Raw genomic sequence first — 18,790 nt, forward strand, 5'->3', positions numbered from 1 at the left:
ACTGGAGCAGTTTCTGTTGACCCAGCAGATCGACGGTTTGTGCCAAAGGGCTGTGGAATTGGTCCGTCTCCGGGGGGAAGTCAAACCTATGACGTAGATGTAAGTAAGCCCTGGGGTCGGGCAACACCGCGGTTATTGGAATAGGTATCTCTCCCTGACTGGCCCTTAAGTTTTAGAGGAGACGAGGTGAAACAGGGAAGAAGCAGCGGTTGCCTAGGGAAAGCAAGGACAAAGAGAGATAATAAAATGGGAACGACAGACCATACAATACTACCAATAAATCCAGGCAAAATCAAGAGTGTGTTCGCGAGGAAGCTGAGAGGGAAAGGATGAGCAAAATTGAAGAGGTCGGAAGGGAAGTAGAATAGTCCGCTATTATGGGATGGATGGAGGGAGGATGGGCGAGTGAATAATTAGTAGTTATGGGGCAAGGAAGCGCTGGAAATTCGATGGAAGCAGCAGATCCAACACATGATTTCATGTCACCCGAGTTCTATCCACCACACAACTCTGGGAATCAGTCACTCGATTACTTTCCTGTTTATTGCATATTCTATACCTTGCAACAGGCAATACTAATAATTATAATTTTAGACAGAGAGGTCTATTACTAGAATGCAAATAAAATCCGAGTATTCCTCTTTCTCTCTCCCATCTCTTGAGATGCCCAGCTACTACGTCATGGCTCCTGTCTACCTTACTCCGTATACAGTATTGTAATTAAACTTTATCCTCTTGAAAGGAAACGTGGAGTGTTTCCCAGCCTCCAACCAACCCCCTCCTCGCCTTTTTTTTTTATGTAGTGCCATCATATCACGTTTGTACCCCGAATATAATGCTAAGACTATAGAGCAGTACACCTGGCCAGGGGAAGAACTTTATATTAATGGAATCGGCATTTCGCAATAGCACATGGGATGTAGGGGGAGCACACTGGAGATTCTACTACTAAGTATTAATCAATATAATCAGCATATATTGTGTCTCATTCTCCTGAAATATATTCAGGCAATGGGCCCTTGAAACAAGAGAAGGTGATGTGAAATGCTTCTGTTGATTTAGACAGCATCAAAGTGCCATGATATATTTATGTGGCGTCGATTCCAGAGACTCGGGATCAGTACCAGAAATCGGAAATATATTTCGTCCAGTTAAAACAATATTACAACTTTAGATTTTATTCCAGTATCAGCACACCTTAACTATAACAAGGAAAATACCTAGGTTAGTCCCAAACCAGGTATATAGGTATATTATGTGCGCTACTAACTATTTAAAGGTACGGAGTAGATAGTTGCCAATCCAAGGCCGTTATTGCTGTTAGAGATGTGGCGGAGGCAAACTATTAGAAGTTTCACGGGTTGGGCTTAAAGTCTATATACACAAAGAACTAGTAAATTAGTATACCTAAGGCGCCGCCTCGTCATCTACCACACTTCTCCTGCCTACAGAGTATGTATAATATATCATAACCGAACCTGTATTGAGAGTAGCTCTGAGGTGGCTCCGGAGGTCCACCAACCTGTTAATTTCCCTTCTCAACAGTCAACACATTATGACCGCACTTAAATACTCGACCTTACCCCAGAATATTCAAGCTATTGAACACCATGACTACATTTCTGCTCTCCCCTTTGGAACTTCTCTTGCTCAAGGATGAATTTTGGAGGAAGAACAAACAGAATAAGGAATATACAGTTGTGATGGTTTGGTTGTCTCTGAGCTAGTAGAGATAAAACTACTTGACCATATATAAGGTCGATCGATAGATCAGTCGTATCTAGCGCCCTATATAGGAGCGAAGGCCATGTCTGAGCAATACATTGGGTTCAACCCTTGACAACATTTGCACATTTATAGTAATTGTCTATCTCTCTAATTCTGTGATGTCAACCTTTGGATCTAAGAGCCTCTACTTATTAATATTCCGCCACTATTCGTTGGCGAAACATAATAGGAATGCTCTTTCTCCAGGAGCCGCTCCCTACCAACATGCCTTTTTGTAAAGTAACTCCTTTAATTATAATAAATAACTAGAAATTGTCATTGCATACATACGGATTTGCTAGGGTTTCCACTCTTGTCTAAAAATATTTCGTGCTACGTAATTTGTATCCAATGGATGTTGGTTTCGCATATGACAGCGACTCCATCAACAAATTCCTTTCCTCTGTACTCCGTATGGAATGGACGAAGATCATATAGATAGTAGATGACATATCGGTGATTAGTATCTGAAAGATGTACTTCCACAAATAAGTATTAATATATTTGAAAGATCACTCTTGATCTGTATGGTATCTGACTAACTGAAACAAAGTACTACTAACTAATTTTAAACTGCACTGAGGACTACGTAAATGAGGCATTATTTGCTCTTAGAGTTACCATAAATACTTAGTACGAGCCTAGGTCCTTATTTTATTGACATGCATTTCTAGTATTCCCATTCTATACTGATGGGTGGTCCAACAAATAATAGAGCCATCAGTCTTTAAGAGATGAACTCATGAATAACAGCTGCTATAACTACCCTTAGAGCACGTGACCAAGCATTTGATGACTAAGACCATGACACACCTCAGGCAAGGCCCAGCCCCAAGCCTTGTTGGCCCAGACGATCAGGTGTCTCCGCTTGCGACCTCAGGTTGATCGAAGGAAATGACAGCGGCTGCGTGACAAGCCCGGCCTCTTACTGCACGCCTACACCAGTGTCACGACACATTGTGGGCGACCTCCACGTTCTCTTCCGCACCGACCACTTTCGCTCGATCGTCAAGAGGCACCTTACCCCATCCTTCCTCCGTCCTCTGCGACTGCCGTTTTCGTCCTTATGCTCTCTTTTGCTCGATCTCGAAACTGACACGCTTGTGGATATATTTTGGGTCTATTTACCTATGGCTGTGAATTGAAAGGAGAGGTGAAATATCTGGGATATATTGATATCGGTGAAATGGAGGATAGCAATATTCTTGGTGAGGACCTGCCGTTCCCGCCAGCACGACTGTTCGAAAGGCTAGCGCATTTGCCTGGATATACCTGGGATCCGTCAATCGAACCATTTCACTCAACATACAATCACTGGCATGTTTACGGTCTTCGGCACTCGGTAGAATCCGATGTTTCTACCCCCGCTGCAACTTCGTCGGGACCATCGAGCTTGGCACGCAACTCCCCGCGGACCGAATCTCGCCCACCTTTCCGTCATCACTGGAGGAGTAGCCTGAGTGAATCTAGTAGCGAGATATCGCTGTCCCGGGTGGATCACGAGACGATATGGGTTCCCGTGATAGCTCGCGTTTCTTCTCACGTTGTCAGACTTGAGCGCGAGTTTCATATGATACGTTCTATTGTCCAGACATCCGATCCCGACTGCAACCATACAATTCGACCGATTGATCTTATACGATTGCCGAGAGATCCTGGTGATGCGGGTCCTCTTTTGGTGGCCATCTTCGAGTCGCCGGGCCTAAACATGCTACAAGAGCTGGTCACCTTTGGGCCTGCATGGTTTGCAGTCGGTAGTAAGAATGACAGCAACGATTCGACCCCTGGGGAGCAAGTTTCCCTTCCAGTATTTATTGATTTTGCAATTGGCACTTGCGACTGTCTGGAAATTTTACACTATGGACTCAAAACTGTGCATGGCGAAATCCGTGGCGATGCATTTCACTTCAACCGCGAAGAAGGTTCTGTTAGACTTACAAATACGGGGAATGGGGCCAAGTCTTTTGACAACGTTCTCAGCGAGGGCTGGTCTAGTCTCTCGCGAGAGCTCGGTGTCAAGAACAAACTGCAGTTCATTGCACCAGAACAGACTGGGAGAATGCCGACTGAACCAGATAGCCGTACAGATATCTATGCTTTAGGTGTGCTATTCTGGACGATGCTGGTCGGTAAGCCGGCTTTTACTGGCAGCGACCCTGTTGAAGTTGTGCAGAATGTTCTGGGAAAGAAGCTACCACCTGTTTCAGCGAAGAGAATGGACATTCCGGACGCAGTCTCAGCTGTTATTCAGAAAATGACCCAGAAGGCTGTCAATGAGCGCTACCATACTATTTCCTCGGTCAAGAGAGATCTGACGCAGATTTCTCAGTTACTTGGTGATGGTGATAGTGAAGCCTTGAAAGATTTCCAAATTGCTCAACGTGATGTATCATCTTTCTTTACACTTCCGACTGGCATGTTTGGGCGACGAGAAGAGTACAACAAAATTATAAGTGTGGTTGAAAGGGTTCACCGGCGCCAACAGTCTGCGTATGCAAAGGCCACTGCCCAAATTTCCAGCGGGGTCGGCTCCAGTTCCTCAATTTCTGATGGTCGCGTTGATAGCTTTGAAGTTGCATCCGGCTCGAGCGATTCTGGCTCATTCAATTTAAAAACCAACACTTCCAATGGTGGCGTTTACAATCTCGGGCGTGTCTCTACCCATGAGTCTATTCATAGCACTGAATCATCGCTTTCAACACCAAGGCCAGGTATCCCTTCAAGCAAAGCAAAAAGCCCAGTGGATTCGCGGGCATCTTGGGAAAATGCAGATCGCGATAGTCACCCCTCGACGAGCGTGAATTCACAAAACCATGCGGACTCTTTTGCGCCAGGCAACAGGCATAAAACTGCACAGAAGCTTCGTCGCGCAGGGAGGTGCGAGGTAATCACTATTAATGGCGTTGCCGGAATAGGGAAAACGGATCTTTTGAATCGTGTCCAGCCAGCGATCCGAAAGCTCGGCTATATTGCGATTGCCCGTCTGGACCGTGCGAGGAGGGTCCCCTTTGAACCTTTTGCAAAGATTCTTGCAGGTCTCCTCCGCCAGATATTTTCTGAGCGCGATGTCACGACTGACTATCACAATAACGTTCGCACGGCATTGCAGCCAATGTGGCCTACCCTGCATCGAGTCCTAGACCTGCCCGAGCAACTGATGTCGTCGGGAGGAAGTGACAAGGAAGTATCACATAAGCTCTCGGCTGCCCGGCATATTTTCAAAGAATTTTCTACTAAAGGGGAGCCGTCGAAGCGTGTTGTGCTTCCAGTACTTGACGGTGGACCCAACTCTGTGGACTTTTTCTTGTCCAACGCAGCATTGAAGAATATGCGACTCATGGAAACATTCCTCGAAATCCTTAAAATTTTGTCCCAATATCGGTTGATATGCGTATGTGTGGATGATCTACACTATGCAGACGAGGAGACCCTCGAACTGGTTATGAACATCATTAAAGCAAATATACCCTGTGTGCTTATACTCTCAAGCCGCAAAGCTGATTTAGAGTCTGATACTGTCAAGTCTCTTTTTGAGACAGACAATAGCGTGACTAGGATTGTGCTGAAGCCGCTTGGAGAAGAAGAAATCATACAGATAGTAGCGGCTACAATGCATCAAGAGCCTAACGCCATGCTAACACCTCTGTCAGCTGTCATCCTGGAGAAAAGTGTAGGAAATCCTTTCTATGTACGGATGATGCTGGAGACCTGTTATAGCAAGAATTGCATCTGGTACTCGTGGAAGGACTCGAGGTGGGAGTTTGACCTGGATAGGATTTTCACAGAATTCGTGGCTCCCAGGTATGGCGAGGGCCTTGGACTTGGATTCATTGCACGGCGCCTCCAGGAAATTCCAGCAGCGGCCCGATCTATACTCGTCTGGGGCGCGCTATTGGGAAGTCCTTTTGCGTTCTCTTTAGTACAGAAGCTTCTTACTAGCGAGTTTCTGTATTCCAGCGACGATGACGAGGCTGTGGATCTCACCTGCCCTCAGAATGCAAATCTCATCAGACAGACGGAAGCCGATATAGTCGTTGGGCTACAGTATCTCGTCCAAGCGAACCTTGTCAGCCCGGGAAAGACTGATGATGAATTTAGGTGTGTCTTGCATTTCAATGATCCTAATAATGCTAGCTCTTTGCTGACTGTCTTATTCAGGTTTGCCAATGATAGAATCGCGCAAGCTGCTGCGTCGTTGACCGAGGGACGTAATGTGGAGAAGATGCATTTTATAATATCCCAAGCTCTGATGAAGTATTACCATGATGGTCGCAGCCGTTACTCTATGGCCCGTCACGTTGGCCTCGCCTCCCGGATCATAAAGTCTCGTGTCGTGCAGCGGCTTGACTACCGGAAAATACTATGGGATGCAGCGCAGACGGCTGCTCAATCCGGTGCGCGGCCAACTGCGTTGTGGTATTTCCGCCATTGTATTGCCCTTCTCCAAGAAAATCCTTGGGATGATAATAACGCCGATGTGTATTACGACGAGACACTGCGCTTGCACATTGCAACCGCTGAAATGTCATGGTCTCAAGGTCACAACACCGAGTCACTTGATTTACTCGACCAGGTTTTGAACCATGGAAAAAGTGCTGTTTGTAAATCAAGGGCTTGGATTGTGAAGGCTAAAATATACGCTCAGATGGGCAGGCATCTCCGGTCGATGGATGCCCTGCTCACATGCCTGGACGAACTTGGGGTACATCTTCGAGAGTTCACGACTTACGAGGAATGTGATGCTGCATACAATCACCTTAAAGCATACCTTGAAGAGGCTGGCTTGGATGCCATTGTCCGCAAACCCATCAGCAAGGATATCAACATGATCACCATCGGTACGGTGATGGCTGAGGCGATGGCCGTCACCTACTGGGATGATGCATTGACTTTTTATAGGATGGCTATCGAGATGATGAATCTTCACCTTTTCAAGGGCGGTTTTGTTCAGATCTCAATAGGCTGCTCCCACCTTGCCATGATTTCGTTCAGCCGTTTCCGAGACCTCGAGCTCGCCGTAAAACTTAGTGACCATTCATTGAATCTTCTTGAACGCTGTCCTGAGCCGTGGACGCAAAGCCGGGGCTCAATTGTCCACAATCTCTATGTTAGCCACCTACGAGTTCCGTTGTCATCAACCCTTCCAGCCCTTGAATCTTCTGTGGAAGTTTCATTATCCATGGGGGATCCTTACGTAACGCTGATCAGCCTTTCATCTATGGCAATGACTCGACTTTTCCTAGGCCATGACATGGCTCAGTTGGAGAGCTTTTGCACTGAGAACCCAGAGGATATTCCGGAGTGGTCTCACGATACCCGCGGAGGTGCTAGTCTAGTAGCAGTACGGTCAGTTCTCCCTCGTACTTGATACACAAAAATTCAAAGTTTGGAATACAAAAGCATTGTGTCATGGACTGATATTATATTTATAGACAAGTTGCACGCGCTTTACAAGGAAAGACTTCCTATCGAGATCCCGCAACTATCATGTCGGATGAGCAACATTACACCAGCGAGTACATCACTTTCTTGGGCAACAGCTCTAGTAATGCAGATCGGCCTCGTGATATCTATTGGGGCCTGGCCATGATGCCCCTGTTTATCTACGGGCATCACACAAAAGCCGTAGAATTAGGGGTCCAGATGATGGATACCATGCCGAGGCTGTGGTCTGCCCGTGTTGCATATATTGTCTATTTCTATCTATCGCTCTCCCTTCTCACATTGCATAATGATTATCCTGACCGTGGATACCTTGGTGAGAACCTGCAACAAGTTCTAAAGTACAAAGCCGAGGTTGACCTTGCACGGTCTGCTTGCGACGCAAATTATGGAATGTGGTCATTGATACTAGAAGCACTTGTGTCTGAAGTACGAAGTGACCACACTTCGGCCGTTCAGGCATTTGAGGTAAGATGTAGCGATGATACATGTCCAATGAGTTTAAGAGGCTAATTGCACAAGGCCGCTATTGATCACTGCCAGATACATGGGTGGCCATTAGAGGAAGCTCTTGCTCTAGAATTGCATGGTATGAGGGCTATTGTGCCTTTCTTCTTCTTTCTTCCCACCCGTCACTAATAGGAAATCTAGGTGAATTCTTGATTAGGCGTGGTGCTAAAAGAGCTGCGCGCTCTATCATGCAAGATGCCATTGCTGCCTGGGCCTCTATAAGTGCTATTGGCAAAGTTGCCCAGTTGACCGAGAAACATGAATGGCTCTTGAAAACTGCCACTTCTTCGAGGACTGCAGACGTCGGATGTCAAACTGTTGACTCACTTCTTGGAATTAATCGTAGCACTGGTCCGGAGCATATCGACGTCCCTCGAAATGTGGAGGAGGATGATCGAAAACGTTGGATAGAGCAGTATGGGGTCACTACAGGTGATCGTTCGCTTGACATTTCCAGCGTTGGACTCGGTAAGTCCACTCTACGAAAGAAGTAACATAGTCTTTTCATTAACGTATTAGCAGATATTATTGATCTGTCTAGCATTCTTGAATCCAGTCAAGTGATGTCCTCTGAACTCCAGATAGACAAACTCCTGACGAAGATGATCGAAATGGTGCTGGAATCTTGTAACGGGTCAGACTTTGCAGTCATCGCCACGAATTTTGATGGCAGCTTCACTGTTACTGCCGCTGGAGATCTTGAAAAGGGACAAAAGGCGTTCCTTGATGGCCTTCCTTTCTCAGAGATCGAGGATAAAATGGCACAACATATCTCTCACTACGTCATGCGGACTAGAGAAGAAGTCCTCGTTCATAATGTCCTTGAGGATGAGCGGTTTTCTAACGTCAGCGAGTCGTACCAGACCCGATACCCACTTGGAAGGTCTGTGATCGCGTTGCCTATAATGCAGGCAGAACATCTTCTGGGTGTTATTCATATAGAGGGCAAGCCCAACTCATTCACGCAGCGGAATCTTGTAGTTCTTCACCTACTCTGCAATCAAATCGGTATATCACTGTCCAATGCATTGCTCTTCCGGGAGGTTCGCAAAGTCAGTGCTACCAATGCATCCATGGTTGAAGCGCAAAAACGTGCTCTTGCACAGGCTCGCGAGGCAGAACAAAAAGCGAAGGTGGCTGAAGCGGAGGCAAAGCACAACGTCAAATTGAAAGAAGATGCGGCAAAAGCGAAATCCATCTTCTTGGCTAATATTTCTCATGACCTACGCACACCAATGAATGGTGTTATTGGCTTGTCTGAGCTTCTCAAGGGCACTAAAATGGACAAGGAGCAGGATGAATACGTGGAGTCCATCCGTGTCTGCGCTGATACATTGCTCACGCTTATCAATGACATCCTAGACTTCTCCAAGCTAGAAGCAGGGAAAATGAAGATCTCTACTGTTCCCCTCAATATCAAAGAAACCATATCAGAGGTTGTACGGGCACTTCGTTACACGCATCGGGACCGTGGGCTAGAAACAATTGAGGACTTGGAACAAGTTCCACCGGATCTTGTGGTACTTGGTGACCCTGTTCGTTTGCATCAGATCTTCATGAATCTCCTCAGCAATAGCTACAAGTTCACACCAAAAGGATCCGTGACTGTCAAGGCACTAGTGAATCGAGAAGGCAAAGGTCGTGTGCGCCTTGAATGCACAGTGTCTGACACGGGAATTGGGATTCCCGAAGAGCAAAAATCTCGACTTTTCAGACCGTTCTCACAGGCCGACAGTTCCACAGCAAGATCATACGGTGGCAGTGGACTCGGCCTAAGTATTTGCAAGGCGATTATAGAGGACGTCCTAGGGGGTGCTATCTGGCTCGACTCGACCCCGGGTGTTGGCACCAATGTGACTTTCCACTTATCGTTCAACAAGGCCAAGGACGCCTTTTCGAAGACGCCTTGGTCAAAGAGTATGAAACAAGGAGAAACAGACCCCTCCACGATCACAGTTCGTGATCTAACAATGGTTCCTCGTGACCAGATTCGGGTCTGTATCGCCGAGGATAATCCGATTAACCAGAAAATTGCCGTCAAGTTCGTGACCGGTCTCAATTTGCAGTGCGAAGCGTACAGTGACGGGCGACAGGCAGTGGACGCTCTGCGTACTCGTTCACGTGAGGGGAATCCGTTCCACGTAGTTCTGATGGATGTGCAAATGCCCACACTTGATGGCTACAACGCAACCCGCGAACTTCGCCGAGACCCAGATCCCAATGTCAACAAGGCCCTAGTTATAGCCATGACTGCCAGCGCCATTGAAGGGGACCGCGAGAAGTGCCTAAGCGCTGGAATGAACAACTACCTCCCAAAGCCGGTTCGGTCCACTGTCCTGAGCGAGATGTTAGACCAATATCTAGCACCAGTACCCACTTATACACGGACGCGGCTTGCATTTAGAGGAAGCGTCAGCAATGAAAGTGGCACGCCCAATAGCTCTGCATCTTCTGGCTCTGAAAAGGCCATCAAGTTAACACCAAACGAGCAGAAGAAACCACCTCAGGATTCATCAGAGACGAATTAAGATTGCTTCCCGATCTTTGATCCGAAAGAAAGACGGATTCCAAGTGGACCAGTCCATAGCATGCCTACCTGCCAAGCGGTGTATGAGCACGGTCTTATGTCTACAGTATTTCTCACCATGGGGCCATGCTGGTGATGCAGTCCTTGTGGGACCACATCCTGGTATATCTTGGGTGGCCTTTACTTGGAAGCGCATATCTCATTGATAGTGAAAAATGAGAGGAACTAACTAGGCAGTTTGAATAATACCGTCGGTCCCCTTCTGATTTTCTGGGGACGTGTTGCATATTTTCACTTGACGATGACGAAGGATATGATTGACGACCTCTGCAGTTGATCATGGTATTTTCAAATGAAAGGCCCAAAATGGCAAAAACAAACCAAAATCACGGTCGATATCCACCATGGATTGTTTCAGTTCTGCTTTATTCGACTCAGTGGCTCGAGGACATTGGCTATAGCTACCTTTTGGTCTTCTTTCCCTTGCCTCTTTCTTTTCTTTTCTTTTCTTTCCCCCCGCTTTCAGTACTCTTTGACTGTTCTATATTCGTCATTTGATCCCAAGTTAGTCAGCCTGTGTATTCTCTTCAGAATTTTCAAGGCGCTCTTTTTCATTATTAAAAGAGACTAGGACGCTAGTCAGCTACCCCGCGGTGAAGGTGTCAAGTTTACAGCTACTAGCACGATGTGATGGTGGTGTATGTGGATCATTTGATTATTCTTTAAACTGTACATCTCCCGGTTGTAATAGAATAGACAGCGCTTGTTGGGGACATACAAAAGCTAACGCGGAAGTACATTCATCTGCAAGGCTCTGTTATCAATGTTGATTCCATTCCATTCTATTCCATTCTAGCTGCCTTGTCGAATACCGTCATAAGGGATATGTAGAATGTAGAAGAAAAGGCTATACACGGTATAAAAAGTATCAGTTAGTGGTACACATTCCTTTTCAATCTCCATCCTGGCGTGTCATTCATGGGTCATGGCTGTCGACCTATCGCCGCGTGTCAGCAGTCGGGTCTCTCTTCCCAATAATACGGAAACGCTTCACGCCACCGTCGGGCACCATGGTCAGCTTAACATGCGTGAACGTCCGGGCGTCATTGTCGCCAGTGGCCAGGTCAGCCCCTTCAAAGACATGCTCCGTATCCGCCTGGCAGGGCCTATCGCCCTGGACTAATTCGACCCAACTGGGGTGATCGTAGGCAGGCACCTCCCCAGCTGCGGTACTCCCTGCCACCAAGCCATGGACTCTCACTGCGCGAGGGTAATTGCCTCGGAAATCCTTCGTATCCACCACCACCTTGCTAACCGAGCCGGTCAATCCCAGCTTCACAATAGCCCAGTCCACATGGCCGGGGGTGCGAGATCGCGCAGTTTCCCAGCCATCACCCATGTCCTTTCCGCGACCGGGAAGCAACAAGTTAGAGCAAGGGGTGAAATGCTGGTTGGAGGCACTTAGAGCCAGACCACCCAGCAGAGCGGACGACAGCTCCTCGGTGGGGAGCTGCGACGGGTCAGCGCTGGCGACAGCCGAGGAAAGTGTCGGGGGAATGGCATGGCCATACAGTCGGAGTCTGCCGAAACCGCCGTCGGGATACATCAACAGTCGCACATGAGTGTAGGGTTTGGGATGGGCCGGGTCGTAGTCGTTGAGTTTCCACGCGCGTCGCTGCGACGGACCACAGGGCTGGGGGGGAAGAATGGTCGTCCAGCCGCTGTAGGCCGGATTGGCGATGTCGTCATCGGTGACGCCACTGTCCGCCGGCGCATAGGTTCCCTGCAGCTCGGCCTTCTCGCCGTAATTGCCGACGAAGAAGCCCGTGTCCACCTCGACGCCCTGGATGGTGGCACTGGCAGCGCCCAGCTTGATCACAACCCAGTCATACGGCTCGGGGTTGTGGCGACGGGTCTCCCACCCATCGTACCAGGCTCCCGTGTGGACGAATACGCCAGGACGGTTGATGGGCGGAGTGGGAGTCAGGAGGTTGGATGCCTCGGCGAAGAAATCATTGGAACAGGCCAGGACTTTACTGTTCAGTCCAGATGAGGCCAAATTGGTGGTGTGGGCGAAGACCTGGTCGATCTCCGCAGCGGGGATGTATGCGAGCTGACCGTTGTCAGTGCTGTTGGTAGTACTCATGGTAATGTGGATGTGGATGCTCTGCGTAGTTTTAAAGGCAAGAGATGAAGGACTGATTGTATTCAGACAAATCTCGTTGGAAAGTCGACGCTTTAAATAGTAGTCGTCGTTCGTCTTTGCCTGCGATAAGCCCCTCCTTCCCGTGATCCAATTACTCAATGCCTTCGCTTCATCCTTTTCTTTCTCTCTCTCTTTTTCTTTCTGTCGCTCTCTCTTTTCATCTCCGCCTGTTGTTATTTTTCATTACCAAATCACAATCCATTGTACACCTATACACCTATACTTCCCCGTGCTCCCCTCCAATGACTATTTTCTTTCGTGGTTCGCGCCCCACTGGCCTACGGAGTAGTTAGTTTTGGTTCGGAGGTCTCCGATAGTCGCACTCTTCCGAGGGAAACTCAACTTTGGTTCAAAGAGTTAGAAACAGAGAGGATGAGACAAAAAGAAGGACATTGAAAAGGATTGAGACGCAATGACTCACATAGTGCCTCCCTATCCCTTCCCTCTGTCTCTCCTTTTAAAGGCCTCTTTTTTTTTTATTGACCTGATGATAACATCACCTGGTGATACCTTCCGTGGTTGACGAGTCCACAAAAGCGTGTCGCGTGTTCAGAGTAGGACACTGAGATGAGACAGTAGGCCTCAGGGTTGAATGCGGACCCGTATGTCTGCGTGTAGCGATACTGTGTACCCATTACTACTGTTACAGTGCCTCCCAGATGGACGTGTGACAGACCTGACATCTCCACTGGAATTTGGGTGGAGGCAACATCAGTTGATGGGTGCATCGGTCCTGGCCTCTGGTGCCTATACACCTGGTCATTTGGTAACAATGGCGTTATGGTAGATGCTCTGGGCTCCGGTGGCCGTCCTGCTGGGTAACTGAACTTTTATGATTCTGAGGACAACTGTGCATTCCGCCTAGATCTAAACTAACGCCAGTGATGCGATCACTCAGGATGCTTTTCGTTCCTTCCGCCTTGTCCGCGCATTATCATCATCATCCCCTGTCAATTACCCACTCTTGTCAGTTGCAACTTCCTCTAGTTGCTTATACCGCCATTCGTATTGCGCCAACTGTTTCTTCTCTGCCGGGGACAGACTCTTCCCCTTTTCCGCCATCTCCTTCTCCACCTGCTTTAACATTTCCCAGCGCTTGAGAAGCTTTCCTTGATGGTCCGCTATCGAGACAAGATTGGAGTCCTTCGAGGTCATTCGCTTTTCAATGGTGGAACGATAGGAAAGCTTGGCATGGAAGAGTGCCATGTCGGATTCATCGTACTTGAGGCCGCGGGCTTCTGGCAAAGAGATCTGGGAAGCTGTTTTCGACGCCATTGTGAAGGGCTTGACTTGGTTGGTTGAAGAAAATAAAAGAATACTATAACAATAAATGCTAAGAAGGTTTCCTTGCCGCCAGTTTCTTCTTCTCTTGGAGGTTCAACAGCCACAGACAACGGAAATGTAATTTCTTATTCTTTGGGGCCAGAGGTTTCAATATACTTTGTGTTGGTCACCGGGCCCGAAACCAAGATGGAAGCGAAAAACAGAAAGGCAGAGAAGGCCGTGAGTATGAAAGAGTGAAGGTCGATCTAAGATTGGGATAAACTGGCTGGCCGATTGAATTAGGCCTGAAGGGAACCGACCGCTTAAATAATAATAATAAAAAAGATGCTTGACAGTCTTCGCAGTGGCTCTGAGAGGATAGTGCCGGACACATCTTATATCAATAAGCGGGACAAAAATAGAGCCAAGAAAGGTGGTCGACGGATGGCATCTTTCTTCACCGTATGAGCTGGTTTGGCCGTCTGTGTCCGGTCCGTTTGTGCCATTGTCTTGTGATTCTCGCCACAGACCAATCCCCTGATGAAGGAAGGATCATTTGCCCCCCAATGGGGCGATTGTGACACCGATTGGAAACCACCGACGCAACCAGCATCGATATGGGAACTGGAAGGAAGGATTCAAGTCGGTGTGGATTGAATAACAAAAACACTGGAACCAGATACTCCGGAGTGGCCCACGATCTCGTTCGGACTCCATTACGGCGATGTTCCTCGCATGTAGGTATGCGAGGAGGCTACAAACACACATGGGTTATACCAGCGCTTGACGACCCGAGGGCACAAACATGGCCAAGGCCATGCGATTCGTCCGTTACACACGAACGAAGGGAGCCGAGAGGACGGAGGATCACCGGCCGGACAAAAATATCTCAGCGACGTTGTTGGTCCACCTATCCGTTCAGTTCCATTGAGGAGTCGTCGCTTTCTCCAGTACTCTGGCCATAGTGTCTTCCTGCATCTCATGATAAAGTAGTATTCTTGGGAAATGCTAGAACATTCTCCGCTACAGACGTCATTCAATTGGCTCTCTCTACCTATGCCCTTCTCTACCAATCTCTCCTTATAATCGCCTATTCGTGGTTGTTTTCCGACGACATGTACGAGGTCGCCGAATGCGTTGTTGTGTCACATCGAGGTGGGTGGGAGGTTGAACTTGGAACAAGCATCTCTGAATGGCTGGCTGACTCGTTGGCAGGTGCCAATACATTTTCCAGCGGACCGACCCGTTCAATATCCAAAAAAAATTGTACCTCGTCCATCGGGTTGACGTGTCTCCTAGGCCAGTGTGGCGGAGCACAAAGAGATTCGTACCTACGGCTCAGGGATATGCATGTTCATGCCTCCAACCGACGATGATCAGGTGTACCAAGCTAGTCAACGGGCTCCTTGCCTACGCCGGAGTATGTCCTGGACATTCAAAATAGGAGGCCGGTTTGCGCTTCCGTTGCGTTAGGAACCAGGTAGTCTGGTCCATTTGCTGAATATGGGCAGATTACATGCTTCAAAAAACAAAAAAAGGACGAGTATGTTGACACATTCTGGCAGCGTAACTTGCTTTCGTCCGGATTACATCTCCTTGATTTCCTTTATGGCTTGTTCATAAAGATCTAGATTGTCTGTGCGGATTTAGTTAAGACTGAATATATTCTAACATGCATAGTGTCTTTGGGCCATCCGTAACCTCGTCCAGGACAGCCTAGATCAGTTGGTGCACGGGAGGATTCCTGAGGCTGATCGCATGATACACAGAACCACTTCCTTCTCTGGGTATACGATTCTCAACAGGGGCAGGAGTATTCATGCTCGCCTATGACTAGGCCTGATGCATGTGTGCCTGGCTTATTGGGGCACCACGTGAGCTAAACATACTACACGGCTCCATATCATACCTACCCTCCTACTATATATCCTTTCCCCCTATCCTCGAGCCTCGCTTGATTAGCCTTAGCCGTCTCTTTCTTATACGCCAGTGCCATTCCCGGAGTCTCGAATTTAGCGTTGATTTCTTCGAGGGCAGTATCTAAATGGACTAGAGGTTGTGCATCGTGGCAAAATGTTTAGTGCAAGTAAATTCAGAGAATATTTGGCCGGAGAGGCGATGGCCTTGCTGTCGGCGACATCATATCACTAGGATGTGACGGCAATGGTGGTCTAGAAAATAATGCTATCATGGCCGGAAGGTACCAAACCGGTCAATTATGGGCTCCCCACTGTTGTGAACACACGGAGGCTGCTGTTGCGCCGGAGGTGATTTCTAGCTGTTGCATCGAGCCATTCGCGCCAATCATCTCCAACGCTGCAGAATGTCACGTCGTCTATACAAATGACTCTAAGTGGGAGTAGTGGGGGAGGATAAGGAGTTAACCCATGGGTGGTACTTTACGCCGTAGGTGATGGTACCTCTGTCTCGCCCGCTTTAGAAGGCCGAGTACAAGAAGCGGACATGGAGTTGAAACCGGACCACTCTGGTGAAAAAGAGCCGGCGGTCCCGAAAGTCCCGAAAGCCGGCGCGGTCATTCTCGATGGATATTTCAATCTGCGACACGTCGATATCGGTAATTGGTGTGGGATGATACCACTCAACGACCTTCCTGGTAATCTCCCTTTTTCCCGTGCATGATGTCGTAACAGGGCGACCCGGGAGTAAGGGAAAAAAGATCGTGACACAAACAATGGCGGGAAACAGGGCTTCCAGAAGGAGTGGAATCTGGCACCTCTATTTCCATCTATTTGGGAGAGCCCAACCATAGGGTCAGTCATACAGAGACTACCGACGTGGAAACACGTCCCGAATATACCGGCCATCACTCCCACGTACTGGGAGCTAGACAGAAGCGTAAACTCGAGTCCCATCAGGTAACGATCTCTTGAACATGGAGAGTACCACGGCATTTATGAAGTTGGTGTCTCGACGGTCTATGGCCCAATATCCAGAGGTTCGTTGGAGACTCCCTATAGGTTTGGTTGTACTGGCACAGTCTGCCTCTTTGATATGCTCGGGTGCCTTCTCTATGTCGACCACCGCCTCGTTCATAATATGCTGCGTCTTCTTTGTCAAGGTGGGTAAGGATCAAAGTCTTTCATTCTTTGAGAGGTGTCAACGTACCACAAGGACTGAGATGCCCAGTCCAAGCCACCAGTAGCGGCTTTCCTGAGGTTACACAGCTCTATGTTTGCACCGGATGATCATGGTGGTCCAAGCTGTCTCTGTACAACCAACACATGTTAGACCTAAATGAACTCCCTGCGTGAACGTTTCTACCTCGGGTCAGTTGCGCGCCGAGCGCCTCAAGAACGTGCATCATTTCTCCTATCGTTAACCTATTTTTGGCTTTTTTTTTCGCATGTGGCGGCCTCGACACGATATTGATTGTATGCCCTATTAGGCGACGCCGAAGATAAAGAAATATGGTCTAGCACCTATTAGATATTTGGAGCACAAACACCGAATACGCCAATTCCACTGGTCTCTGGACTTCTGAGGGCTCATTCTTCTCTCTCTCCCCTTTCGCCAAGTTGCATGTCGTTGCAACGGGAAGTAGGATACTGGCTAGTTCTCGTGGCTTCTGGCCTTATTGCAGTGCTGGCTGGTCAATAGAGAGCGTACAGAATTGTCAGTGCGGTGCATTGATTGGCCAGACAAGAACTAACCCAGATAATGTTCTGGATGTCCAAGAGCTTAGGGAAGTGAGAATGTCTTTGTGAGGGATTCACTGCTGCAGAGAAATAATCCATGAATGGCTGGGGACTGGCAATTAATGAATTAGTGAATTAATTATGCTTCATTCGTCCATTCTCTCAACTCTCCCCAATCTTTTTCCCCTACGGTTCCCCGGGCCGTTTTCCTGAGAGACGCGTTCTTGGAGCTCGCGCGTGGGTGAGTATGGGTATAATTGAGTCGATTTCGAACGCAAAGCTCGATGATAGGGAGCACTACTACAAAAGTTGGTAATGACTCCTATTGCTCTTAGGGTGATCTATTGTGGGCTGCGGTGCACGCCTTGTACAGATGTACAGGCATCGACCAGCCTTTACGCAGATTCTAGTTCATCCACTTTGGGCTGCAAATTTATGCGCTGAGCTATTGATTTGCTATATGTGCAACTTATCCCAATGTGAGATGCCACTATTCACTTTGCCGGGGAAACCCGAGGGGTATATCTGCTGTGGAGAAATGGATACCAGCGGCCATTTGGCTGTTGGAGGTTCTTGGCTTGTACCAATATCCGAGAGCAATTCAGACTCAGCAGCAACTAGGGGCTCTTGGAACGAATGTTCCCGGTTCTCTGGGTCAAAGACGAGAGACTCGTGGCGGGGGTCATACAGGCTGGAATTGAGCGTGGTTGAGCAATCTGCATGCACGGCTGCGAGCACCCGAAGAGTGTGTGAGACATTTGGAACTTGTATTGGCACAGTTCTTGCAAAACATATTTTACACCCACCTCCAGTTCCTGACGGTAACTTGGTACAGCTGTTGGGTTCTTGAAATGATTGTCCAGTCCCACGAGCTAGGGCTTATTCGACTCCTCCCTGCATGTCCATCTAGTTGGAGGATGGGATCTTTGTGGAGTGCCAGCTCGAGGATTTAAACTGGATAGTGAAGATTGTATTACTTCTTTTGGCCTTAAGCTGAATCGCTTATTAAAAATGTCGTTTCTTGAAATCCAATTACTATCCCGCCTATCTCTCATTTACCTCTGGTGATTCCAGAGTCAATTGAATTACGGTTTAGTAGATTTCGATGAAAACAAGCCTGGCCGGTTAGTCTATACGTGTATAGAAATCAAGTTTACAGAGAAAAGAATCAAGGACCACAATCAAGTCTACGGTGTGTGGAAATAAAAAATAATTTTCAAAATAAGGAATAAATATTAGACAAACAGATAATACAAGGATTCATTCACTCACTTCCACTAACAATGAACAATATATTCTCAATAATGCATGAAACAAAACAAGAACAACAAATCCCTACTATAAATCAATCTATCAAGCACCCAGACACCCATAATCTCGTTCCACTGTAATGCAACAACAATCATCCCTATAACAAAC

The 18,790-nt window shown here is 47.8% G+C and overlaps 3 protein-coding genes across 3 annotated transcripts; 1 reads left to right on the plus strand and 2 right to left on the minus strand.

Annotated features, from left to right (window-relative positions):
• Nucleotides 1-2,953: 2,953 nt before the first annotated feature.
• Nucleotides 2,954-10,247, plus strand: ATNIH1004_007806 (putative sensor histidine kinase/response regulator; the record flags this gene model as incomplete). The annotated part of the gene is made up of 6 exons (XM_033572422.1): nucleotides 2,954-5,865; nucleotides 5,926-7,113; nucleotides 7,200-7,677; nucleotides 7,753-7,798; nucleotides 7,861-8,187; nucleotides 8,242-10,247. 6 exons carry the CDS (start codon nucleotides 2,954-2,956, stop codon nucleotides 10,245-10,247), a joined length of 6,957 nt encoding a protein of 2,318 aa, XP_033425737.1.
• A 996-nt stretch (nucleotides 10,248-11,243) lies between these two features.
• On the minus strand, nucleotides 11,244-12,392 carry DAL2 (allantoicase; the record flags this gene model as incomplete). The annotated part of the gene is made up of 1 exon (XM_033572423.1): nucleotides 11,244-12,392. The coding sequence occupies one exon, from the start codon at nucleotides 12,390-12,392 to the stop codon at nucleotides 11,244-11,246; it is 1,149 nt and encodes a 382-aa protein (XP_033425738.1).
• Nucleotides 12,393-13,406: 1,014 nt separating this feature from the next.
• Nucleotides 13,407-13,727, minus strand: ATNIH1004_007808 (uncharacterized protein; the record flags this gene model as incomplete). Its single annotated transcript, XM_033572424.1, has 1 exon — nucleotides 13,407-13,727. The coding sequence occupies one exon, from the start codon at nucleotides 13,725-13,727 to the stop codon at nucleotides 13,407-13,409; it is 321 nt and encodes a 106-aa protein (XP_033425739.1).
• Between the last annotated feature and the right edge of the window lie 5,063 nt (nucleotides 13,728-18,790).

The sequence above is a fragment of the Aspergillus tanneri genome (genome assembly GCF_003426965.1).
Source record: "Aspergillus tanneri strain NIH1004 chromosome Unknown AapTan_7_pilon_pilon_pilon, whole genome shotgun sequence".
In the NCBI taxonomy this organism is placed as follows: Eukaryota; Fungi; Ascomycota; class Eurotiomycetes; order Eurotiales; family Aspergillaceae; genus Aspergillus; species Aspergillus tanneri.